General features: G+C 39.7%; 2 protein-coding genes across 2 annotated transcripts in view; both read right to left on the reverse strand.

Moving 5' to 3' along the window:
- LOC141171653 (myeloid cell surface antigen CD33-like) overlaps nucleotides 1-6,915 on the reverse strand; it is a 128,017-nt gene extending 121,102 nt beyond the window's left edge. Inside the window, exon 1 of the mRNA XM_073655319.1 lies at nucleotides 6,881-6,915. Coding sequence (XP_073511420.1) covers nucleotides 6,881-6,915 — 35 coding nt within the window. The remainder of the gene's footprint in view (nucleotides 1-6,880) is intronic.
- A 70-nt stretch (nucleotides 6,916-6,985) lies between these two features.
- LOC141171654 (myeloid cell surface antigen CD33-like) lies at nucleotides 6,986-18,882 on the reverse strand. Its single transcript, XM_073655320.1, has 7 exons — nucleotides 18,872-18,882; nucleotides 17,537-17,661; nucleotides 15,451-15,825; nucleotides 14,443-14,706; nucleotides 13,451-13,504; nucleotides 10,650-10,734; nucleotides 6,986-7,127 (listed from the first exon to the last, which is right to left on the reverse strand). The coding sequence occupies exons 1-7, from the start codon at nucleotides 18,880-18,882 to the stop codon at nucleotides 6,986-6,988; spliced, it is 1,056 nt and encodes a 351-aa protein (XP_073511421.1).
- Between the last annotated feature and the right edge of the window lie 8,577 nt (nucleotides 18,883-27,459).

The following is a 27,459-nucleotide window of genomic DNA, read 5'->3' on the forward strand; positions in this document are numbered from 1 at the left end:
ACAAGTCCCACACACTGCTACAAGCCCAAGCCCAAATATATTTTCAGAGCTAGATGCAGATAAAAATTATTTTGAATTTGCAACCTGGTGGATGCCAGTATAGATGGACTAATAAAAGAAGTCCCACAAACTGCTACAAGCCCAAGCCCAAATATTTCTTCAGAGCTAGATGCAGATAAAAATTATTTTGAATTTGCAACCTGGTGGAGGTTAGTATAGATGAACTAATAGAACAAGTCCCACACACAGCTACAAGCCCAAGCCCAAATATTTTTTCAGAGCTAGATGCAGATAAAAAATTTTTGGAATTTGCAACCTGGTGGAGGTTAGTATAGGTGAACTAATAGAACAAGTCCCACACCCTGCTACAAGCCCAAGCCCAAATATTTTTTCAGAGCTAGATGAAGATATAAATTATTTTGAATTTGCAACCTGGTGGAGGTTAGTATAGATGGACTAATAGAAGAAGTCCCACACACTGCTACAAGCCCAAGCCCAAATATTTTTTCAGAGCTAGATGCAGATAAAAATTATTTTGAATTTGCAACCTGGTGGAGGTTAGCATAGATGGACTAATAGAAGAAGTCACACACACTGCTACAAGCCCAAGCCCAAATATTTTTTCAGAGCTAGATGCAGATAAAAATTATTTTGAATTTGCAACCTGGTGGAGGTTAGTATAGATGGACTAGTAGAACAAGTCCCACACACTGCTACAAGCCCAAGCCCAAATATCTATTCAGAGCTAGATGCAGATAAAAAATATTTTGAATTTGCAACCTGGTGGAGGTTAGTATAGATGGACTAATAGAACAAGTCCCACACACTGCTACAAGCCCAAGCCCAAATATCTATTCAGAGCTAGATGCAGATAAAAATTATTTTGAATTTGCAACCTGATGGAGGTTAGTATAGATGGACTAGTAGAACAAGTCCCACACACTGCCACAAGCCGAAGCCCAAATATTTTTTCAGAGCTAGATGCAGATAAACATTATTTTTTAATTTGCAACCTGGTGGAGGTTAGTATAGATGGACTAATAGAACAAGTCCCACACACTGCTAGAAGCCCAAGCCCAAATATTTTTTCAGAGCTAGTTGCAGATAAAAATTATTTTGAATTTGCAACCTGGTGGAGGTTAGTATAGATGGACTAATAGAACAAGTCCCACACACTGCCACAAGCCGAAGCCCAAATATTTTTTCAGAGCTAGATGCAGATAAACATTATTTTTTAATTTGCAACCTGGTGGAGGTTAGTATAGATGGACTAATAGAACAAGTCCCACACACTGCTAGAAGCCCAAGCCCAAATATTTTTTCAGAGCTAGTTGCAGATAAAAATTATTTTGAATTTGCAACCTGGTGGAGGTTAGTATAGATGGACTAATAGAACAAGTCCCACACACTGCTTCAAGCCCAAGCCCAAATAGTTTTTCAGAGCTAGATGCAGATAAAAATTATTTTGAATTTGCAACCTGGTGGAGGTTAGTATAGATGGACTAATAGAACAAGTCCCACACACTGCTACAAGCCCAAGCTTAAATATTTTTTCAGAGCTAGATGCAGATAAAAATTATTTTGAATTTGCAACCTGGTGGAGGTTAGTATAGATGGACTAAAATAACAAGTCCCACACACTGCTACAAGCCCAAGCCCCAATATTTTTTCAGAACTAGATGCAGATAAACATTATTTTGAATTTGCAACCTGGTGGAGGTTAGTATAGATGGACTAAAATAACAAGTCCCACACACTGCTACAAGCCCAAGCCCAAATATTTTTTCACAGCTAGATGCTGATAACATTTTTTTTTGATTTGCAAACTGGTGGAGGTTAGTATAGATGGACTAATAGAACAAGTCCCACACACTGCTAGAAGACCAAGCCCAAATATTTTTTCAGAGCTAGATGCAGATAAAAATTAGCTTCAATTTGCAACCTGGTGGAGGTTAGTATAGATGGACTAATAGAACAAGTCCCACACACAGCTACAAGCCCAAGCCCAAATTTTTTTTCAGAGCTAGATGCTGATAAAAATTATTTTGAATTTGCATCCTGGTGGAGGTTAGTATAGATGGACTAATAGAACAAGTCCCACACACTGCTAAAAGCCCAAGGCCAAATAGTTTTTCAGAGCTAGATGCAGATAAAAATTATTTTGAATTTGCAACCTGGTGGAGCTTAGTATAGATGGACTAATAGAACAAGTCCCACACACTGCTACAAGCCCAAGCCCAAATATCTATTCAGAGCTAAATGCAGATAAAAAATGTTTTGAATTTGCAACCTGGTGGAGGTTAGTATAGATGGACTAATAGAACAAGTCCCACACACTGCTACAAGCCCAAGCCCAAATATTTTTTCAGAGCTAGATGCAGATAAAAATTATTTTGAATTTGCAACCTGGTGGAGGTTAGTATAGATGGACTAATAGAACAAGTCCCACACACTGCTACAAGCCCAAGCCCAAATAGTTTTTCAGAGCTAGATGCAGATAAAAATTATTTTGAATTTGCAACCTGGTGGAGGTTAGTATAGATGGAGTAATAGAACAAGTCCCACACACTGCTACAAGCCCAAGCCCAAATATTTTTTCAGAGCTAGATGCAGATAAAAATTATTTTGAATTTGCAACCTGGTGGAGGTTAGTATAGATGGACTAATAGAAGAAGTCCCACACACTGCTACAAGCCCAAGCCCAAATATTTTTTCAGAGCTAGATGCAGATAAAAATTATTTTGAATTTGCAACCTGGTGGAGGTCAGTATAGATGGACTAATAGAACAAGTCCCACACACTGCTACAAGCCCAAGCCCAAATATTTTTTCAGAGCTAAATGCAGATAAAAAATGTTTTTTATTTGCAACCTGGTGGAGGTTTGTATAGATGGACTAATAGAACAAGTCCCACACACTGCTACAAGCCCAAGCCCAAATATTTTTTCAGAGCTAGATGCAGATAAAAATTATTTTGAATTTGCAAACTGGTGGAGGTTAGTACAGATGGACGAGTAGAACAAGTCCCACACACTGCTACAAGCCCAAGCCCAAATATCTATTCAGAGCTAGATGCAGATAAAAAATGTTTTGAATTTGCAACCTGGTGGAGGTTAGTATAGATGGACTAATAGAACAAGTCCCACACACTGCTACAAGCCCAAGCCCAAATATTTTTTCAGAGCTAGATGCAGATAAAAATTATTTTGAATTTGCAACCTGGTGGAGGTTAGTATAGATGGACTAAAAGAACAAGTCCCACACACTGCTACAAGCCCAAGCCCAAATATCTATTCAGAGCTAGATGCAGATAAAAAATGTTTTGAATTTGCAACCTGGTGGAGGTTAGTATAGATGTAATAATAGAACAAGTCCCACACACTGCTACAAGCCCAAGCCCAAATATATTTTCAGAGCTAGATGCAGATAAAAATTATTTTGAATTTGCAACCTGGTGGAGGTTAGTATAGATGGACTAATAGAAGAAGTCCCACACACTGCTACAAGCCCAAGCCCCAATATTTTTTCAGAACTAGATGCAGATAAACATTATTTTGAATTTGCAACCTGGTGGAGGTCAGTATAGATGGACTAATAGAACAAGTCCCACACACTGTTACAAGCGGAAGCCCAAATATTTTTTCACAGCTAGATGCTGATAACATTTTTTTTTGATTTGCAAACTGGTGGAGGTTAGTATAGATGGACTAATAGAACAAGTCCCACACACTGCTAGAAGCCCAAGCCCAAATATTTTTTCAGAGCTAGATGCAGATAAAAATTAGCTTCAATTTGCAACCTGGAGGAGGTTAGTATAGATGGACTAATAGAACAAGTCCCACACACTGCTAAAAGCCCAAGGCCGAATAGTTTTTCAGAGCTAGATGCAGATAAAAATTATTTTGAATTTGCAACCTGGTGGAGCTTAGTATAGATGGACTAATAGAACCAGTCCCACACACTGCTACAAGCCCAAGCCCAAATAGTTTTTCAGAGCTAGATGCAGATAAAAATTATTTTGAATTTGCAACCTGGTGGAGGTTAGTATAGATGGAGTAATAGAACAAGTCCCACACACTGCTACAAGCTCAAGCCCAAATATTTTTTCAGAGCTAGATGCAGATAAAAATTATTTTGAATTTGCAAGCTGGTGGAGGTTAGTATAGATGGACTAATAGAACAAGTCCCACACACTGCTACAAGCCCAAGCCCAAATATTTTTTCAGAGCTAGATGCAGATAAAAATTATTTTGAATTTGCAACCTGGTGGAGGTTAGTATAGATGGACTAATAGAAGAAGTCCCACACACTGCTAGAAGCCCAAGCCCAAATATTTTTTCAGAGCTAGATGCAGATAAAAATTATTTTGAATTTGCAACCTGGTGGAGGTCAGTATAGATGGACTAATAGAACAAGTCCCACACACTGCTACAAGCCCAAGCCCAAATATTTTTTCAGAGCTAAATGCAGATAAAAAATGTTTGGAATTTGCAACCTGGTGGAGGTTTGTATAGATGGACTAATAGAACAAGTCCCACACACTGCTACAAGCCCAAGCCCAAATATTTTTTCAGAGCTAGATGCAGATAAAAATTTTTTGGAATTTGCAACCTGGTGGAGGTTAGTATAGATGAACTAATAGAACAAGTCCCACACCCTGCTACAAGCCCAAGCCCAAATATTTTTTCAGAGCTAGATGAAGATATAAATTATTTTGAATTTGCAACCTGGTGGAGGTTAGTATAGATGGACTAATAGAACAAGTCCCACACACTGCTACAAGCCCAAGCCCAAATATTTTTTCAGAGCTAGATGCAGATAAAAATTATTTTGAATTTGCAACCTGGTGGGAGTTAGTATAGATGGACTAATAGAACAAGTCCCACACACTGCTACAAGCCCAAGCCCAAATATTTTTTCAGAGCTAGATAGAGATAAAAAATTTTTGGAATTTGCAACCTGGTGGAGGTTAGTATAGATGGACTAATAGAACAAGTCCCACACACTGCTACAAGCCCAAGCCCAAATATTTTTACAGAGCTAGATGCAGATAAAAATTATTTTGAATTTGCAACCTGGTGGAGGTTAGTATAGATGAACTAATAGAACAAGTCCCACACACAGCTACAAGCTCAAGCCAAAATATTTTTTCAGAGCTAGAGCAGATAAAAATTATTTTGAATTTGCAACCTGGTGGAGGTTAGTATAGATGGACTAATAGAACAAGTCCCACACACTGCTACAAGCCCAAGCCCAAATATTTTTTCAGAGCTAGATGCAGATAAAATTATTTTGAATTTGCAACCTGGTGGAGGTTAGTATAGATGGACTAATTAGAACAAGTCCCACACACTGCTACAAGCCCAAGCCCAAATATTTTTTCAGAGCTAGATGCAGATAAAAAATATTTTGAATTTGCAACCTGGTGAAGGTTAGTATAGATGGACTAATAGAATGATGCTATGCCCAAAAGGTTTTACTTGGCTAGGTGCAGTAAAAAAAATTGTATTCTATACACAGGTCGTGTAGTTGCAACACAGATAGGCTACTCCACTGACTAACACACACTGCAAGAGGCCAAAAAGGGTTTGCTTAGCTAGATTTAGCCAAATGCTGTCAAAAAAACTTGCACAGCACTGGCACAGACCTGCCTGGCAAAAAGTGATTGGAACTGATGTAACCTAGCTCTCAAAAGGACTGAAATTAAAATTAGTCTTTACTCCCAACCTATCTATTTAAGAGCAGAGACCTGCCTGATAAATGTGATCGGAACTGATGTAACCTAGCCCTCAAAAGGACTGCAATTACAATTAGTCTTTACTCCCAACATATCTATTTAAGAGCACAGACCTGCCTGATAAAAGTGATAGGAACTGATATAACCTAGCCCTCAAAAGGACTGCAATTACAATTAGTCTTTACTCCCAAGCTATCTATTTAAGAGCACAGACCTGCCTGATAAAAGTGATAGGAACTGATGTAACCTAGCCCTCAAAAGGACTGCAATTACAATTAGTCTTTACTCCCAACCTATCTATTTAAGAGCACAGACCTGCCAGATAAAAGTCATAGGAAATTATGTAACCTAGTCCTCAAAAGGACTGCAATCACAACTATTCCCTGCTCCCAAGCTATCTGTAGGTTGTGCGAAAATTGGCTTGAAATTAATACTCAAAGTATAGCTCACAAAGCAACAGCGGTGCCGTCTAACATGCAGCTGCAGCAGTGAGAAAATGGTGGCGACGGGGAAAATGGTTGGGTCTTATATGGCAAGGACATGTGACATACACTGCCAATGACACGTGCCCTTGCTTGTGTGAAAAAAAGCAGTTCGCTCCGTATGTGCGCTGCTGATAGGCTGACAGATTGCACCTCCCCACTGTAAATGCGGGAAAGAGAAAAAAAAATGGAGATCTTCATTATTTCTGCAGAGATCCATCCCCTGCCCCTCCCCCCGCCCCGCTGTACACTCAAACTGCGTATTAACATTAATTTTCAGTATTAATGAGAAAAAATCCAATTATGATTTTGGTGCATGAACAGTTATCGAACATAACCTCGAACAGCCAAATTTTTTTCAAATTGTTCGTGTTTGCCGAACGGCTCGATCACCGCCCAAAACAGCTCGAATTTGAGATTAGCGAACAATTCGAGTCGAACACCGCTCATCTCTAGATGCCACACCCCTAATTTGCACAGAATTCAAACAAGTCAAAAATATATATTGATATTGGGTCCCGGTAACATACAGTAAGGTTTTTAATATAAACAGTGTAGGACCCTATATTTCATATGCAACTTTGCTTTACATTTATATATAATGATGGTAGGGTATGTGATATATTTTTTGTCATTTGTAGGTTTTGTAATTTTCATCTGACACTGATCCATGCTCATCTTTTGTTTTACCTCGCATTGTAGGTTTAATGGAAAATAAGTGCTCATAACTGAAACTACGGAGGATGATGTATAATGTTTGGTGAAGGTCAGTGTTGCACATACTCTACATATAATATCATTACTCTGTATACCTCAGCGTTGGGTCCAGACTTCTTATTTGTCGGTAGGTCCGTTCTCTCGGATGGTTCTTTTGCTCTCACATAATTCTTCTTTTTGTCCATTTTTTTCCTGAAAATGAGTTGGATAGAATTATACATTATATAAGACAGATAAAAACTGTAGGAAAACAGCGCACCAGACCATAGGGTGATACCTTTATAAAAAGATATATTAGCTCTAGTTAATCTGCTCCTTCTGATTGAGTTGTTGTAGGCACAACTCCTTTGAAAGCTCAATAACATTTGCTGCTGCCCCGTGGTCGTGGATGAACTACACCAGGATGCTCAAAAGAAAAAACAATTAATCATTTTGGGCTTTACTAACCAAAATGAAGATCCTTGATTCTATAATATAAAGAAACGTTTTTTATTAACAATGCGTTTCTCTGCCAGACTGGCGGCTTTCTTCAGTGTAAAGATCTTAATTTCGGTTAGCACAGCCCAAAACCATAAATTGTTTTATCCTTCATACTGTATAGTATGTTGCATCACCAATAAGACTCCATACTCAGCTGGTCTTCTTATGTGGATTCATATTCCTTGTGCCAAAGGCCAACCAAACCCTGCTGTACACTGATGAGGAGCAAACACCCCGAAACAGCTGCCTGTAGATGGGTCATTGGCTTTACATTCATTTTTAAGAAAACGGACTCTGAGTATATGTTCCCATGGAGTTTTCTTTTGATTGTTGATTTTCATGGAGTGTTTTAAGAACGTTTTATTCTGCTTTAGGGTATACACAGAATTTAAAAATATTTTTTTTTTTTGCAATAGATTGAACATGTAAAAAAACCTTTAATCTTATGTGTAACCAACTTTTTATCTATGTCAGGCGCCTAGTAGAACAATACTTTTCTCTGAGCGTCTTTTACTATGTGAGAAAAAAAAAGCATGATGTCAATTCTTGTCTATATGTAGACATGTTGCGTCTTTTTGCAAGTGGTAAGGAAAACATAAAATAACAGCACTAAGTTTACTCTAAACATGTTGTCCTGTTGGTGTCAACAGGAAACTTATTCAATGCAGCTTTTGAAGTGGATTTTGATGCAGAAATACAGTGGGTACGGAAAGTATTCAGACCCCTTTAAATTTTTCACTCTTTGTTTCATTGCAGCCTTTTGGTAAATTCTAAAAAGTTCATTTTTTTGTCATTAAAGTGCACTCTGCACCCCATCTTGACTGAAAAAAAACAGAAATGTAGAAATTTTTGCAAATTTTTAAAAAAATTAAAACTGAAATATCACATGGTCATAAGTATTCAGACCCTTTGCTCAGACACTCATATTTAAGTCACATGCTTTCCATTTCCTTGTGATCCTCCTTGAGATGGTTCTACTCCTTCATTGGAGTCCAGCTGTGTTTAATTAAAATTATAGGACTTGATTTGGAAAGGCACACACCTGTCTATATAAGACCTCACGGCTCACAGTGCATGTCAGACCAAATGAGAATCATGAGCTCAAAGGAACTGCCCAAGGAGCTCAGAGATAGAATTGTGGCAAGGCACAAATCTGGCCAAGGTTACAAAAGAATTTCTGCATTACTCAAGGTTCTTAAGAGTACAGTGGCCTCCATAATCCTTAAATGGAAGAAGTTTGGGACTACCAGAAGTCTTCCTAGACCTGGCTGTCCAGCCAAACTGAGCAATCGTGGGAGAAGAGCCTTGGTGAGAGAGGTAAAGAAGAACCCCAAGATCACTGTGGCTGAGCTCCATAGATGCAGTAGGGAGATGGGAGAAAGTTCCACAAAGTCAACTATCACTGCATCCCTCCACCATTCGGACCTTTATGGAAGAGTGGCCCGACGGAAGCCTCTCCGCAGTGCAAGACATATGAAAGCCTGCATAGAGTTTTCTCAAAAACACATGAAGGACTCCCAGACTATGAGAAATAATATTATCTGGTCTGATGAGATGAAGATAGAACTTTTTGGTGATAATTCTAAGCGGTATGTGTAGAGAAAACCAGGCACTGCTCATCACTTGCCAAATACAATCCCAACAGTGAAACATGGTGGTGGCAGCATCATGCTATGGGGGTGTTTTTCAGCTACAGGGACAGGCCGACTGGTTGCAATTGAAGGAAACATGAATGTGGCCAAGTACAGAGATATCCTGGATAGAAACCACTTCCAGAGTGCTCTGGACCTCAGACTTGGCTGAAGGTTCACCTTCCAACAAGACAATGACCCTAAGCACACAGCTAAAATAACAAAGGAGTGGCTTCAGAACTACTCTGTGACCATTCTTGACTGTCCCAGCCAGAGCCCTGACCTAAACCCAATTGAGCATCTCTCGAGAGACCTGAAAATGGCTGTCCACCAACGTTCACCATCCAACCTGACGAAACTGGAGAGGATCTGCAAGGAAGAATGGCAGATGATCCCCAAATTCAGGTGTGAAAAACTTGTTGCATCATTCCCAAGAAGACTCATGGCTGTACTAGCTCAAAAGGGGGCTTCTACTCAATACTGAGCAAAGGATCTGAATACTTATGACCATGTGATATTTCTGTTTTTCTTTTTTAATAAATTTGCAAAAATTTCTACATTTCATTTTTTTTCAGTCAAGATGGGGTGCAGAGTGTACTTTAATGATAAAAAAATGAACTTTTTAGAATTTACCAAATGGCTGCAATGAAACAAAGAGTGAAAAATTTAAAGGGGTCTGAATAGTTTCCGCACCCACTGTAACTTTAAATTCAAAACCTAATAGTCTAACGGATACGTAATTTGTATATTTCTTGGTTCTAAAGAACATTGCCAATAAGACATTTATCTGGTCTCCTTAAAGTCAGAGACAGCCCAGATACCTCAACGCTGAATCATAATGCATAAAATGTAATTAGTTTCACAAACAAATATGTCCCTTCCATCCTCTTTTTTAATATATGTGAAACACAATTATTTTAAATTCAAATAAAAAATCAATCAAACAAACAAACAAACAAACAAACAAACAAACAAGCATATTTTTGGCACTCTGCCAGGAGAAGTACAGAACATTTTGTATGGCCCCCCCCATTGGACGAGATGTGAATTGCAGCCAACTGAAGTTTTTCCAACATGCCACAATAATGTATTAAATTGGGTTATGTAAGAAATTGTAGTTCATGACCAACTTCAGGAAAAGGGAAGGATGGACACATGATATTTTTGAAAAGGACATAGCCTTTGCACTTGAACATACAGGCTGATGCCCGGATCATGCAGCTTTATATGATAATCCCGACTTATTATAACTGCCAGACCTGAAATAACAAGCACTTTCCACCTATTGTGTCCCCCCATTTCCTTGTAGAATGTAAGCTTGCGAGCAGGGACCTCACTCCTAATGTAACTGTATACTGTCTCACCTTGTATTGAATTTATTGTTTGTACATGTCCCCGCTTAATTGTAAAGTGCTGCGGAATATGTTGGCGCTATATAAATAAAAAAATGATTATTATAGCCATGAGTTATCAGCACACCGTGTGGTCATGAGTGGTTCTGCAAGAAAAAAAATTGTGATTACCTGTATGGTGAGCTTTGTAGTATCTGGACGGATTTTCAGGATTATTATAACAAAACAATACAATGCATATGAAATCTTACCTTGTAATTAATTTATATAGCAAAGCGAATAGGGTTGTGATAGTCATTCCACATAAGAAGGCAATTGATATATCTCGATATTTAGCTGTAAAAAAAAAAAAGAAAAGGAAAATTATTTGTCTATATTTAGTTAAATACTATTGGACCTCTTCCCCAACACCAGGACAGGACTACTAAGACATTGATGAGATACCCCAATAAAATTATTTTAGGGGCACAGTTACACTAAAAAAGTTGTCAAAGTGCCAAAGAGGGGCTCAAAAAGGCAAGTTAATTAAAGATTTTTATTGAGTCAGATGTGATGTATCACATGATCCCTCTCAATCAATATGTAGATTCAAAAGAATCTATGATTCAATCTGTAACCATACCTCCCAACTGTTCGCAGACGCAAAGAGACATTTTCAGAATTGAGAAGATGTCCCAGAGTTCCAGGAGGTTGGAGATGTGTCCTGACTCAGCTCTATCTGTGTTTTTAGATGTAGATACAATGAATGCAATTCATCCTGAACTGTCTGAGACTCGGTGCAGCAGGTACAGCAGCTCATGGCCGAATCAGGGCTAGGAGATGGGTCTTTTTTACTTTGCTAGTGCACTATTTGGATGGGTTGGAGGGGCTCCTTACTGTGGGGGCTGAACTGTGAAATGGGGCATCATAATGTATTGGGGCACTATGGGAGCATTATGATAGACTAGACAATATAGAGGCATAGTTAAGTAGAGGGAAACTGGGGGAGCATTAAACCATGTGTGGGGGCACCATACTGTGTATTAGGGTACTCAATATGATTCAGCACTGGGGGAATGGATAGGAGAAAAAAATTGAAGATAAAGGAAGATGGAGAAAGAAGAGGAGAATTGGAAAAAGGGAAGGAGGAAGAGAAGGAAGAAAAAAAAGAAAAGGACAAGAGGAGAAAAAAGGATAGGAATTAAAAAGAGAGGAAAAGTGGAGAAGAAAATTAAAGAAAAAGTAAGAGAAGTGGAGCAGTAGACATGAAGAAAGAATAGAAGGAATTATTAGAAAAAGTGGAAGGCTCAAAGAAAGGTGAGGAGGAGAAAGACAAGGGGAGTAAAGAAAGTCATAAAAGAGGATAAGAAAAAAGAGGATAAGAAGAAGGGAAAAGACAAAATGAGAGAGCAAGAAAAGAATCAATAAAATAAGAAAGAGGATGTCACGCAAGACTAAGTGCAACACAAAGGGAAGGGGGAAAGGGAGCCAAGACTCTAGAGAAAAGGGGGAGTGGAGAACTCCTAGGGTGATCTGATATCACCCTGTCTCCACTAACGTGGAGACAGGGTCCTCACCAATCGCCGCATGCGAACCTAAACCCTTTATTTCCCTTTGCTCTTGGCCCTGGATAGGGAAGGGGGGATGAGCACTAGTCGATCCCCACTTACAACAAAAGACAACAAGGGAGACAAACACTGGGGAAAGTAGCTTAGCTTTTGCCGACTTCAGAGAGATAAATCCAAGCGTCCCCCTAGCACCACAGAGGAAGATAGCAGTCTGAGAGATCCAAGCATTCACAGGGAAACATGTGAGTATCACCGACCCCTTCCTGCTACAAAGTGAAACTATTTAAACACCAAGGTCAGGGTGTCTTTTAGCAGGAAGGAGGTAGTCGCTGGGTTCTACAGTGAAACAGCTAAGAAGGTGTCTGTAAAAACAAATGAAGAGATCTTCTGCAACCAACTGTAGGGCGACTGTCTGTCACTTCTGACACACCCATGACAGAGGAAGAGAAATATGAAGAAAAGAAAAAGGGAAGACGGTAAGTAAGATTGATACATTTATTAAGAAGTGAGGGATCACTCTGCCAAGAAAGGTTTCCAGTCTTGAGGTTATTCAGTTCAGAAAAAGAAACCTATGTACAAGTGTATGAATGAACTGTTCAGAGAGATTTCTAATGAGCTGATTACATCTAGATCTGCAATGGCAATGGGGCATCCTCTAGGTCTAGAGAAGCAAGGTTTGACCATCATCGCAAACATGGGTTCTGTACTGTAAGAGCAGTGAGACTCTGGAACTCTCTGCCATATTATATTTGAAGATTTAAGGAGGTCTTGCCAAGTTTCAACCTTCTTTTACTCCCTACTGATATGGGATAACTTTCCCGATCACTAAGGGATCTCCACTGATCTCATCAACAAGGCTCTGGGCAAAGAGAAAGGCCACTGAGGAATAGATGAGATAAGGAGTCATCACATCATGAAATTGTAGTAAATTTGGAGTGTAATGGTGAGGAGTGGCATTAGAGACAAAGCAGGGTTCCCAAATTTTCTTTAAACAGGTTGTCCACTACTTTAGCATTGATGAACTATCGATAGGATAGGTCATCAATGTCTGATCGGTTGGGGTCCGACACCCAGCATCCCCGCCGATCAGCTGTTATCGGTGTCGGCGGCGGCATTCGGCCATAATTATTCACTTGTGGAGCTGCTCCGTCTTCTGATAATGGCCGAGGCTTGGTTCTACACATCTGCCTCCTATTCAAATCAATAGGAGGCAGATGTGTAGTACCCTGAATTGGCCACTATCATAAGACTTGCATCTGTATAATTGTGTTCTTCCGGCCACCGCCGACACCGATAACAGCTGATTGGCGGGGGTGCCAGGTGTCAGACCCCAAACTTTCAGATATTGTTGACCTATCCTAAGGATAAGTCATCAATGCTAAAGTAGAGGACAACCTCTTTGACATTGGAGAAGTTGCAGAGTCACAGAAAGACTCCATTCTATTGCATAAAGCTTAGCTGTGTTATATTTGCATATAATTTATGTTCTAAAAATATAACTTTACCTTCAGATGATTGACCGCTGCTTCCTGTGTTTCCAGGGGGGCTGCAAGAAAGCACTGCTATTTAACTGCTATAGGACACCAGTCTAGGTTGGCTGAAATAATTTATGTTAATGAATCATAGAATCCTAGAATTTTAGAGTTGGAAGGGACCTCCAGGGTCATAGTGTCCAACCCACTGCTCCAAGCAGGATTCATTAAACCATCTCAGACTGATGTCTATCCAGCCTCTTGAAGGTGAACTCACCACATCTCGTGGTCGCCTGTTCCCCTCATTGATCACCTCACTCGCAAAAAGTTTTTTCTAATATCTAATGTTGAATAACATCTAAACCATCTAATGAATGGTGAGAACATTGGATGACCCGGAACAAGCCTACAATAGTAGCAAATGATGGTGTAGCATTAATAAGAAACATGAAATAAAGCTGGAGAGATCATATCTCATTTTCAAGTTGGATTTTGCTGATAATGAACCATCCAACTTCATTTTTTTTTGCTATGGAACCTTCTCATCTGTATATAATCACTAGTACAGGTACATTTTTCTTAATATGGTTTATGTATCCAACCTTCCGTATGATTTCCTGTTTTTGTGAACATAAAATGGTTTTGAGGAAAAAAATCTGACTCCATTTTATGAGTGGATGAAGACATGAGCTGGTGGAGCAGCGTCCATCACTTGGCCACTAATACTTTATTAGGAATGTTGGGAGTCAGAAGGACAATGTCAGACTGAGGCTCCTTGATCCTACTTGAAAATATTGTACCCAAAGTATTGATCATCTATAAGATATATCAGGTTACGGGACGATATTCTCATAAGATACAGACCTATGTGTCAAGTGTTTGGCTCCAAAGAAACCTCCAATTAGGGTGGTCTTCTGTTGAGCATTTGGGGCCATATTTAAGTCGGAGTCTGTATCCACCATGATCTTTTGATTTATTGGTGGACCTCTCTAATGAAAATACTTCCAAAACTAATATGTACTCACAGTAAACATCAAGAAAAATGGTTTTATTGGTTGTCTTCCCCTTTGTGTTTGTCATTTTGCATGTGATGTTTTCTTGATGATCATCTGTAGAAGGGGTAAATGTTACTGCAGATGAATTCTTCCAGACACCGTCCACGTTACTTTTCCTCCATTGGAAAGTTAAAGATGTTGCTGGGCAGTTTATAGGAGGACCACAGGTCAGGGTCTTCTTGATTCCAGCAATCAAGGTCCCAAAATCTGAGATGACTGGTTCTTCTGTGAGATCTACGCAATGATAAAAGAATCTTCTGTCCATAAAACATCTACCACAAACTACACACCAGAATTTTTTTGTGAATGGGAAGTATGGCCAGTGGCATTGTGTGGGGTGCCAGTACCTGGGAGCAAGGCAAATATTTTCTTCCCATAACCAGTTGACCATTATCACTCTCCGAGTCCCTTCTACCAGTCTAGGATGAAATTCCTTATCCCTGAGAATATGTAAATACAGACATAATTATGGTTTGCCATTGAACCCTCTAGTTATTTTCTGCTTTTGCAAATATTAAAAAATTATACATTATCTTTTGTTCTTTTTTTACAATTGAAATTTTTTTTTATGTAACTATTTTATTAGCATAGCCCTAAACCTAACCCTAACTCTACCCCAACCCTAAATCTAGCCATAGTCCCAACCCTTGTCATAACCCTAACTCAAACTGTGTGAAAAAGAAAAAAAAGATCAGTAATAAACTTTAAAGAGTAACTAAACTTTTCTTGAAATTTTTATATGGTCGATGTTTTTTATTTCCTTGCAGATTGCTGGGTGGTCCGTGTCTGATATCTCAAAAGAATTTTTAAAAGTCCTTAAATGTGAGAGCAGAGAAGAAGAATAATTCAATAGAAATTCATAAACTACAATATTTAAAACATTCCACATAAGCTGTCATAGGCTTTGTCGCCCTGTTCTCTCTTGAGCTGCTCACTCCCAAGACATCTTTATGACTACGTTATGATTCTGGCACTTACCAGTCACAGTAATGGTTACTGTGTCTCTGATATAATTATATCTCACTTTACTCCCTTTACTTTCTTCAATTCTGAAGACGTACGTCCCCTCATCTTCTTTCCTGGCGTCAGTGATGGTCAGGGTGCAGTCTCCAGTATCTGGATTTCCCATCAGGTGGAAGTTTGTTTTTCTCACATCACTGAATTTATTATTTCTGGCTATGGTATAATAAGGATATAAAGGTTCCTTCTTCCGTATCCAGTATCCAGTGGAATTACTGAATGTCTTTTTATTGTCAGCGGTGAAGGTGCAAGGAATCGTCACACACAGACCCTCCTGTACACTGACATCAGGAGACACTCGGATAGAATAGCCCGCCAGCTGGCACGTGATACCTGTAAAGAGATAAAGTATGGCATCATTACCATTACAATAGGGATGGAAAAATCAACATAGATATTGATCAAATTTTTTTCATAAACTTTACTTGTTTCTTTCATAATTAAATACAGCAGAATCAGAGATGAGCGAATCATAGAATCCTAGAATGTTAGAGTTGGAGGAGACCTCCAGGGTCCTCGTGTCCAACCCCCTACTCAATGCAGGATGCACTAAACCATCTCAGACAGATGTCTGTCCAGCCTCTGTGTGAAGACTTCCATTGAAGGAGAACTCACCACCTCTCGTGGCCGCCTCTTCCACTCATTGATCTCCCTCACTATCTAAAAGTTTTTCCTAATCTGTATCTTCTCCCTTTCAGTTTCATCCCATTGATTCTCGTGTTTCCATGTGTAAATGAGAATAAGGATGATCCCTCTACAGTGTGACAGCCCTTCAGATATTTGTAGACAGCTGTTAAGTCTCCTCTCAGTCTTCTTTTTTGCAGCTAAACATTCCCAGATCCTTTAACTGTTTCTCGTAGGACATAGTTTGCAGTTCGCTCACTATCCTGGTCGCTCTTCTCTGAACTTACTACAGTTTTTCTGTCTCTTTTATAATGTGTTGCCCAGAACTGGACACAGCATTCCAGATGATGTCTGACCAAGGAGGAGTAAAGGGGGATAATTACTTCATGTGATCTAGACTGTATGGTTCTCTTAATACATCCCAGAACTGTGTTTTGGAATTTCAATGTGAGGTGAATTTCTAGGAATTTGCTGTACCCGGTAAACTCAAAAAATATGCTTAATGTCATTTTACACATTGTAAAAAAATTCTATGAGTCACATTATCATCAGTGTCCCCATCGGGGCTCACAATCTACATTCCCTATCAGTATGTCTTTGGAGTGTGGGAGGAAACCGCAGAACCCGGAGGAAACCCACGCAAACACGGGGAGAACATACAAACTCCTTACAGATGTTGTCCTTGGTGGGATTGAACCCAGGACCCCAGCGCTGCAAAGGAACAGTGCGAACCACTGAGCCATCGTACAGTGCTAACCACTGAGCCACATCATTATATTTGGATGGTATATACTATAGATGAGTTAATAAATTCAAGTGGAGATTTATTCTGGTTGAATTTTACAAAAAAATTAATTCAGCAAAATGCAGATTTCTTTTTAATTCACTTCAGCATGAATTCATCAAAATGTCAAAGGATGTCCAGCATTTTATGAACCACTAAGGTCCATCAAAAGTTAAAAAATAGCTAAAAAATCCTTATACTTACATTACCTTTCCACTAAGCGGTGAGATGAGTGTGCAGAATTTATTATTTATTACATTTATGATCTGGAGAAACCCCCAGAACATAATAAAGGTCATTAAATTCTCAGAGGATAACTTTTCCACCAATGACATTTCCTGGGACAATCCATGTAAACCATGTGTAGGTGTATGGTATATACCGTACATTGTATAGCATATACTATATAGTATATAAAGAGCATAGATAGTGTAACACTGAGGGGCTGTCAGTCAGGCTGGGATTACGGAGAATGAGTTTACCCTTTCATAAAGGATTATACATTGTGATATGGATTAACATAGAAAGTACACCAGCCTCACCAAGAGATCTATTGGTTAATGTATACAGCTTGTCAAAACAGATGAGATTCACATATTATATTAATATATTAGTATATTGTACTATTGTACTTACTTTTCCAGAGGAGAGGAAGGATAAACACGAGGCTGACCCACATAATGCTGGGCTTTATCTGCTGCTTCTTGATTCTGAGATGAACTTTTTGTTGATATGTTGTAACTTTCCATGGATCGTAGATTCTATGGAACAAAATCTATTATACTTTATGCTATTTTTTAAAAGTAAAAATATAAATCTATCATCTATCTATCTATTAGTTATTTATTGTCTATTATCTATCTATCTATTATCTATCTATATATTATCTATTATCTCTCTATCTATCATCTATTATCTATCTATTATCTATCATCTATTTATTATCTATCATCTATCTATTATCTATCTATTATCTATCTATTATCTATTATCAATCTATTATCTATTATCTATCTATCATCTATCTATTATCTATCTATTATCTATCTATTCTCTATCTATTATTTATCTATTATTTATCTATTATCTATCTATTATCTATCTATTATCTATCTATCTATTATCTATTATTTATCTATTATCTATATATTATCTATCTTTCTATCTATTATCTATCTATTCTCTATCTATTATTTAATATTTATCTATTATCTATTATTTATCTATTATCTATTATCTATCTATTATGTAACTATTATCGATCTATTATCTATATATTATCTATTATCTATTTATTATCTATCTATTATCTATTATCTATCTATTATCTGTCTATTATCTATTCTCTATCTATTCTCTATTTATTATCTATTATCTATCTATTATCTATTAATCTATCTATTATCTATCTATTATCTATTCTCTATCTATTATCTAACTATTATCTATCTATTATGTATTATCTATATATTATCTATCTATTATCTATTCTCTATTATCTATCTATTAAGTAACTATTATCGATCTATTATCTATCTATTGTCTATTTATTATCTATCTATTATCTCTTATCTATCTATTTTCTATGTATTATCTATTTTCTATTTATTATCTATCTATTATCTCTTATCTATCTATTATGTATTATCTATCTATTATCTATATATTATATATCTATTATCTATCTATTATCTATTATCTATCTATCTATTATCTATCTATTGTGAGCGAAATATGCTCTCCTCTATGCCTTCCGAACTCCAAATATTAAAATTATATTTTCGAGATCTCGAAGAAATCAATACAGCACAGCCTTATAATGGTGTACTAGGAAAGACTTCTGCTTTATTAACATATGGGGTCCTTTAAATAGGGTCAGAGACAAAGGAATAGTTCCCTCTGACCTATGAACCAATAGTAACCTTAGGGGAGTGAATCGTAATGTGAAACCTCACTGCCCCTCAGTGTTGCCTGATGACCATTGCATAAGAGTGAAGACAAAATAGATGCCACAGACAAACAAGATGGATTCTTTTCTCTCACAATTCCCCCCTTTTGTGACCAATTATGGCATCTCGGTAGGTATATAGGAGCGCGCTAGTCGCGTCCTCGTTACTTTCCTGCCTGCTTCACCTCAGTTCCCTACCTAAACACCTATAATTGCATCACAACAATGGATCTTTTCTTGTCTGGGGTCCATAGTATACGATCAGGGGTTCTGTGACACGGTTTTCCTTACATATAGACCTAAGTAACTTAGGTGTAACATAGATCAGCACTTTTACGGCTACATATACCAACAAGCAAAATAATAATAATTGCATACACGTATGTATAATCCCTGAGAGCCACCCGCCTAGACCCTTGAACCAATTGATGGGATTCAGGAAAGAGAATGTTTCTCCCCACCAAGTGTCCTTGTTTGCATCATGTTCCTGTAACCACTTATCCCTTATCTCGGTTATCTTCTGTATATCAGTCCTAACCTGGAGATTTCCCATAACGTCGATGTAATGACAACATACGGGACCGATGATCTGACACATCCCTCCTTCCTTAGCGGTCAGGTAGTCCAGCACTATGGGGTGTTGGTTAGTGACTACAATTAGCTGTTTCTGTATTATATTAGATGCATTAAGGACATCAAGCACCTGGAAGATCTGGTCATCTAGATAATCAGTTGCCTCCACTAGTTTATCCCACATCTGTGTTATGAATAGGTAAATCAATACGCTGCTCACAATCTTATTTGCCACCCCCATTTCTACAAGATGAGGTTTACCATTTGGTCTGGGATTGTTGTCTGCAGCTCGTCTGTACAGTGTGTGTAGAGGGATTGCTTTAACATTTACTCTGGTGTGAGGCACTATAAAGGTTGATGGGGTCAGGAAGGCCAGTGTGCAGACCCCTGTGAAGTTATTGGGTAACCACTTGTAGGCCTGATGTCCACATACAATGTACAAACTCTCTGGTGCTCCCATAACCGTGTTATTGAATAGACTAGCAATCCATTTAGACAACAAGGTGGAGCTTAATATGTCCATCATCTCTTCCTGATACTGAGTGTCATTTGACATAATACCTGATATCAGTCTTTTCAAGGTGACGTTTACACAGTGAAGCTCAGGATTGAGCGTGGCATCGACCGCTACACACTGTGTGATGTCGGTAGCAGACCCATTACACTCAGAATACTCAGCTGTAGAGAAAGTGACGTCTTTCGATCTTATCTGGATGCAGCTGCAAGAGGTGAAGCTCGGATAACAGGAGAGGTCAACACGACTAGAAGCCCAAGGCATTCCTGTCTGTTTTAGAGGCGGACCTCTCCTGTTAAACAACAACCACGGCTCTGTCACTCATGCAGCTACAGGCAAACCTACAGCTCTCTCTTTCCTGTTGTTATCTAGCTTAGTGGGAAAAGTTACTCAAATAGAACATTTCTTCCAAACTCACTGGAATGGCTAAATAAGGCATAGTATTGGAGCTCACAGGACTGCGAGTGCAAATCCAACAGTCTTTTGGTAATGTACTCGTGTCCATGTCTTTTAAAAGTACTTTGATGTCTGATGAATTTATTATCCCAGTCATCATTCAGAACTTCATTTAATGTCTCTGCTAGAGGCAATGCCACCACTATCCCCATTAGAACTGGTAAAAAGGTCATCATTCTGCTGGTGGAGTGACTCGTTTACAGTGGCTGGTGTGTATCCAAGTGGATTTTCCCTCAAGCTTCACCGAAGTTGCTGTGGTCAGAAGAACTTGGAATGGCCCATCAAATCTTGGATCAAGGCTTTTTCTGACGTGTCTTTTTAGGACCACCCAGTCTCCTGGCTTGAGATCATGTGTTCCAGACACTGATTCAGGGTCTGGAATGGAAGAATACACCAGTTTATGCACACTGTTTAGGCGATTATGCAAGGCTTGCACATAGCTAGTCAGGCTGTCATTCTGCATCTGAAGTGACTGTGGGAAATATAACCCTGTTCTTGGTACTGAACCAAAAAGTATCTCATATGGAGAGAGACCTGTTCTTATACTTGGAGTGTACCTAATTGAGAAAAGAGCTAGAGGCAAGCATTCGGTCCATGGTTTGCCGGTTTCCTCTTTTGCCTTCTGAATCTTTAACTTTAATGTCCCATTCAGTCTTTCTACCTTCCCACTACTCTGTGGATGATAAGGTGTGTGTAAACCCTGCTCAATTCCCAAAGACTTTAAGATCTCTCTCATGATCTCTCCAGTGAAATGTGTACCTCTATCACTTTCAATCACTTCAGGAACCCCATATCTACATACCACCTCCTTCATGAGTTTTTGAGCAGTAACCTTTGCTGTAGCTTTCTGCACCGGATATGCCTCAGGCCATCCTGAAAAGAGATCAACACACACAAGCACGAACTCATATACCCCTACTCGTGGTAGTTGTATATAGTCAATCTGCAATCTCTGGAACGGGTAGAGTGGACGAGGGGTGTGTTTCTGCGGGGTCTTTACAGTTTTCCCTATGTTGTGTCGGGCACATGTCATACAAGATTGCGTGTGCCTGGCTGCCTGGGTACTGAACCCTGGCGCCACCCATACCTTGTATACCAAAGCACACATAGCTGTTTTTGACAAATGTGTTAGTCCATGGGTTACCTGGGCCATTATTGAGTAAAGAGCTCGCGGCAGGCAGAGCTTACTGCCCTTTTTCCATAAACCTTCCTCAGTCAGCTGGGCTCCCTGCGTCTCCCACTCCTTCTTTTCCTGTTGAACCGCCTGTTTCTGCAGGGATTTAAGAATATCAGGAGTGACAGGTGCCACTGAGGTCACGGTCTGTACCGCTGCTAAACTCTCAACTCTAGGCCTCTTTGCTGCTTCCTTGGCTGCGGCATCCGCACGTGCATTTCCTCTGGCTTCATTGGTGTCAGCTCGAGTGTGAGCTTTTATCTTCACCACGCCAAGCTTAGTGGGTAACAAAAGAGCCTCCATCAGAGCTCGCACGCTCTCTACATTCTTTATAGGTTTCCCATTTGATGTTAGGAAAGACCTGGCTTTCCATATTGGACCATAATCATGACAAATTCCAAAAGAATACCTGCTATCTATATACACATTGGCAGTCTTACCCTCAGCCGCTCTACACGCCTCAGTGAGTGCCCTCAGCTCTGCCTCCTGTGCCGATAGGTGAGGAGGGAGTGGTTCAGCTTTTATTACCTCATGTTGTGTGACCACAGCATATCCAGTGTAGAACCGACCAGCATCTTGGTATCTGGATCCATCTACAAAAAACTCAAAATCTGCATTAGCAATGGGTTCATCTGAGACATGTTCAAACCCTGCCGTCTTGTTGCATCAGAGCTACACAATCATGAGGTGTATGTATGTCGGTTATTTCCTCCTCTGTCAAAGAATGTAAAAATAGATCATTTTCCCCAATTTTCCCCCCTTTTGAATCCACTGGTAGAAGCGTAGCTGGATTCAAAACTGTGCATCGCTTGAGTTCTACATTTGGGGGCATGAGAAGGGCACATTGAAGTCGAAGTTGTCGGGCCATTGAAATGTGTCTAGGTTGTACTTGACTGAGGACACCATGAATGTCATGTTGAGTGTAAAGTGTGACCTTGTAATCAAGAACTATTTCTGTGGCCTTTTCAAGCATTGCTTGAACCGCAAAAATGGCTCTAACACAAGAGGGTGCCCCCCTGGCAACAGGATCCAGCCTAGCTGAGTAGTAGGCCACTGGTCTTTGTTGTTGTCCATGCTTTTGGGTTAGTACTGAAGTGGCATGGCCTGTCATTTCAGTGCAGAATAAAGAAAATGGTTTAGTATAGTTGGGTAGACCAAGAGCTGGTGCAGAGATAATCGAGAGTTTCAGAGAGTAAAAATTTTGTTCAGCTTCTGGGGTCAGATGGAAGGGTTGTGCAGACAAGCAATCATACAAGGGCTGCATGAGCTGGGATGCTGACCGTATCCATGGCCTGCAATATGACACCAGACCCAGGAAAGTTCTAAGTCGTGTAAGGTTTTGGGGCAATGTAAGCTGTTGTATTGCAACTATCCTTTCCTCTGTTAGATGTTTAGTACCTTGAGCCAAACAATGACCTAAAAACACTACCTTCTGTTGACAAAATTGTAATTTGTTTTTAGAGGCTTTACATCCATGTTCTGCTAGGAAACACAAAAGCGAGATAGATGACTCATTACATGACATTTGGTTAGGACAGCAAAGTAATAAATCATCCACATATTGAAGCAACACAACTTCCAGATAAGGAGGAGTCCATTTTTGCAAAACTGAGGACATTGCAACAGTATACATAGTCGGTGAATTTTGTGCACCTTGAGGTAGCACCGTCCATGTATACTGTTGATGACCATGAGTGAAGGCAAATAAATACTGGCAGTCTGGGTGCAGTGGCACAGAAAAAAATGCATTTGCTAAGTCAATCACCGTGAAATATGTGGAATTGTGTGGGATTTGAGCTAATAAAGTGTGAAGATTTGGCATTATAGGTGTTATAAGTTCAGTGACCTCGTTTACAGCCCTCAAATCATGAACCATACGGTAGTTTGCTGGTTGTCCTTTTTCAACTTTTTTCTTTATTGGGTACAAGGGCGTATTACAGGTGGAGGTGGTAGGAATGATTGTCCCTGACTTGAGTAATTCTTGAATTGATACTCCAATGGCTGTATTTTGTGCAGGGCTGAGGGGGTACTGTTTAACACGTGGCAGTGGAGCACCTGGTTTTAACTTTACCTCCACTGGTGGGACTGGTAGTCGGCCGACATCAGTCTTCCCAGTCGCCCACAATGTTTCAGGGACCTGAGCTAGAAAATCATCTGGCAAATGATTTTTGTCCTCAGATGTAGACTGGTGAAGGTACAAAAACGCTCCGGTTGCACAGAGTTGCTCTTCTGTAAGATTAGAGGTTAATGATACCGTCCCATTTCCATTGTATTGAATGTTTGCTTGCAGGCCACGAAGGACATCTGCTCCCAACAGATTTGTTGGTGCTGTGTCACTAATCAAAAATCTGGTAATCAGTCTTTGAGATGGGTGTAGTGTCACTGCAAGAGGTTTGGTTAGTGGTGTATTTCTTGGATCACCATCCACCCCAATACATTCAATAAAATCATCGGTGATTTCCCACGGAAAAACATTTTTTGCATGCATGACTGACTTGGCTGCCCCAGTATCTATTAAGAAATCTAATGTTCTATCTCCAGGCAGAGTTAATTTAACCATTGGGGTAGGACCTGTACAACTTGGAACTAAAATAGGGTGCATGCTAGCTACTGGGTTGCCGAATTCCTAGTATGAAGAAGAATCATTCACAGCAATCTGCTGAGTGGGAGGAGGCTGCTGCTTGGGGGGTGCTCTGCAGTTTCTTTGTATGTGACCCTGCTGTCCACAGTTGTAACAGACGATAGAGCCACGCCTCCTGCCATATCCTCCCTTCCTCCCCCCTTCCTGGTAAGACATAACGCCTTTTGTTCTGCGAGTTTGAATCAACTCTTGCTCCACCCCTTTGGCTACTTGTAACAAATCCTTTGGGTCCTTCCCCCTCCACTCTGGGCGCGCTTTTACAAGTCCCTCTCTAATTGGTTTCTTTAACCCATCCACAAAAGCATTTACCAATATACGTATATTAAGAGTATCCCCTGGAAAATATCCCATATCTGTCCAAGTCATCTGTAAACGGGCAAAATATTTTTCTACCGTCTCTTCTTTTTCCTGAGTGATGTCATTTAAAGATATAGATTGTTCTCTCTGTTTTGTCAATGCCCAACGCTGCAACATCTTACAATATTCTTCCCCTGACTCTAATGTCTGTAAATATTCTATTCCATGTCTGTCAATCAGATAGTCTTTTGATGGTCCTGTCTCTTGTTTATAATATGTGCAGTCACATCTCCTCCTTTTGCGTCTACTAACGATTCTAAATCCTGCCATGTACAGTTGTATGTAACCTGTATCTGCTGAATTTGTCTATAGAAAGGAACAGGCTTCTTATCGGGGTCCGAAAGCTGTTTCATCATAGCTAACTGCTCACTTGGGCTCCAAGGCTTGTATTCCTTTGTAGTCACCTTGTGAGGGGGGGCCATGCCTCGTGTGCGAGGAGTACTAGTCGTTGGTATGTGAGAGTATCCTCTATCAGCTTCCCTCCCCCTCTCACTGCTCTCTTCCCCCTCCCCATCCCATGTAATTAGCTCTGGGGGAGGAGGTGTACTATCAGCTACCACGTGCGTCTTTGTTATAACTGGTAGAATAGGAGCATTTGGGGAACTGAATTTAGATTTAGTTGTATTGCAATTTGAACATTTATTTTTCCATCCCAAATTCTGTACCCTACATACTGTACATGTCCACCGTCCTGGTCCGTTATAAGGAGGAGGTACTGATGATTCTATTTCATTATGTCCGTCCAGTCCATTATCAAAACATTCATACAAAATTCTATTTCCCATCGTGGTTTCTTTACAACCTCCACTTATTACCTCTTCAGCCACTTTCTTCCACTGTTCGGCTCTTTCTGTCAGCCCATTGTCCAACAACCAACCACGATGCTCTTTCATGAACAGTCTCCACTTAATCACATCCAGACTTCCCTCAGGGGGCATTCCAGCCTTTTTGAACATTCTTGTACAATCTCTGACAGCATCTTTTCCTTCATGTTCTCTGACTATTCTTTTTGCTGTTTTTCCAATTGTATCTTTGTTCCATTTACTCGACAAGTTTCCCATACTTGCCTTAAAATCAGTGCTAGCAAAATATCCACAATAGGCACAAAGCCAAGGGTCCAATAGGCAGGCACACAGCCACGGATCCTATTACTCTGTAGTCTGGCACCTAGCCACTACTACAATACACCAGTAAATGGTCTATAAGATACTTTTCCTGCTGAGTTGATCACTCTTCGCAGTCAAACAAGATACAGCATCAACAAGTCCTCCAAGTATAAGTACCACGATCTTACAATCAAACACTGATCAGGTCACATGCACACAGTTCAAAAAGGCATAGGTATCTCTTCCCTGTTCTTGGACTAGACTATTAATTGCAAAAATAACTCACCCGGATTGGAGGTGACCAGCTTACAGTAAAAGTGAAATACAATTGTAAGAATAAGCTTCTTACCTTATGCTGCAGCGATTGAACTCACTTTTCCTGGAGGGTCCTCCTCACTCTAGATCCGGATGGTATAATGCGCGTCTAGTCCCGGGTTTCGGCACCAAATTCTGTGAGCGAAATATGCTCTCCTCTATGCCTTCCGAACTCCAAATATTAAAATTATATTTTCGAGATCTCGAGGAAATCAATACAGCACAGCCTTATAATTGTGTACTAGGAAAGACTTCTGCTTTATTAACATATGGGGTCCTTTAAATAGGGTCAGAGACAAAGGAATAGTTCCCTCTGACCTATGAACCAATAGTAACCTTAGGGGAGTGAATCGTAATGTGAAACCTCACTGCCCCTCAGTGTTGCCTGATGACCATTACATAAGAGTGAAGACAAAATGGATGCCACAGACAAACAAGATGGATTCTTTTCTCTCACACTATCATCTATCTATTATCTATTATCTATCTATTATCTATTATCTATCTATTATCTGTCTATTATCTATCTCTCATCTTAGTTTAAATTTATTGTAAAAATAAGTAAAAGTTCATAGAGAATGTGACGGCTCGTCAGTGCGGTGTCATTATAGTGACTGATGTCAGTCGTGTAATATCCTGCGCTTTCTTTCTGGTTTAGATTAAATATAACAGATAGAAGCTTCTCTATTCTATATATAAAGGTAGAGAACAATCTGCACTCACCGTGTAAAGTCTGTAATATCAGGAGTATAGAGCTGGCACCGCTGATCTCCGCTCATCCTGTTCCCACCACAATGGAGTCTAACTCTCCAGTCTTCCGCTCGCTTCGCTCACCATCATGTTTCCTACTGATCAATCTTCCTTCACTTCCTCTTTTCTTTTCTATTATTCGTCTTCATCGTTTCATTGGTGAAATGTCAGATCCCATTAGAATAGTGTTAGTTATAATTTACTTATGATAGTTTTCAGCACAAGTCATGAGTAGAGATGAGCGGTGTTCGACTAGAACTGTTCGCCAATCTCAAATTCGAGCTGTTTTGGGCGGTGTTCGAGTTGTTCGACGAACCCGAACGATTTGCAAAAAATTCGGCTGTTCGAGGTTATGTTCGATAACTGTTCGTGCACCAAAAGCGTGTCCTGCATGTCTGGCGCTATTTAGAGCACCAATCATGCAGGGATTGTCTGCCACTCACTGTAATGCCACAGCCATGGTGGTTGTGGCATTACAGTGATTGCCCAAATCGATGGGAACAGTGCCAACAGTGAAACATGAAAAGCCGGCAATTCAGCAGCGGCATACACCTGTACCCGACAATTTAGAACCGAAAGAATAGAGCTTCACACATAGATTAGATAGATATAAACATGTCAGCCACATATATACGAAGTACAGTGAAAGTGCTGCTTACTGTACTTGTCATTTAGCGTAAAGGATTTATCAAAAAAAATAATAGTGTTTTCATGCACCGTCTCTT

This window comes from Phyllobates terribilis, unplaced genomic scaffold, assembly GCF_046119375.1.
Source record: "Phyllobates terribilis strain yellow unplaced genomic scaffold, ASM4611937v1 Scaffold_12__6_contigs__length_324123572, whole genome shotgun sequence".
Taxonomy (NCBI): domain Eukaryota; kingdom Metazoa; phylum Chordata; class Amphibia; order Anura; family Dendrobatidae; genus Phyllobates; species Phyllobates terribilis.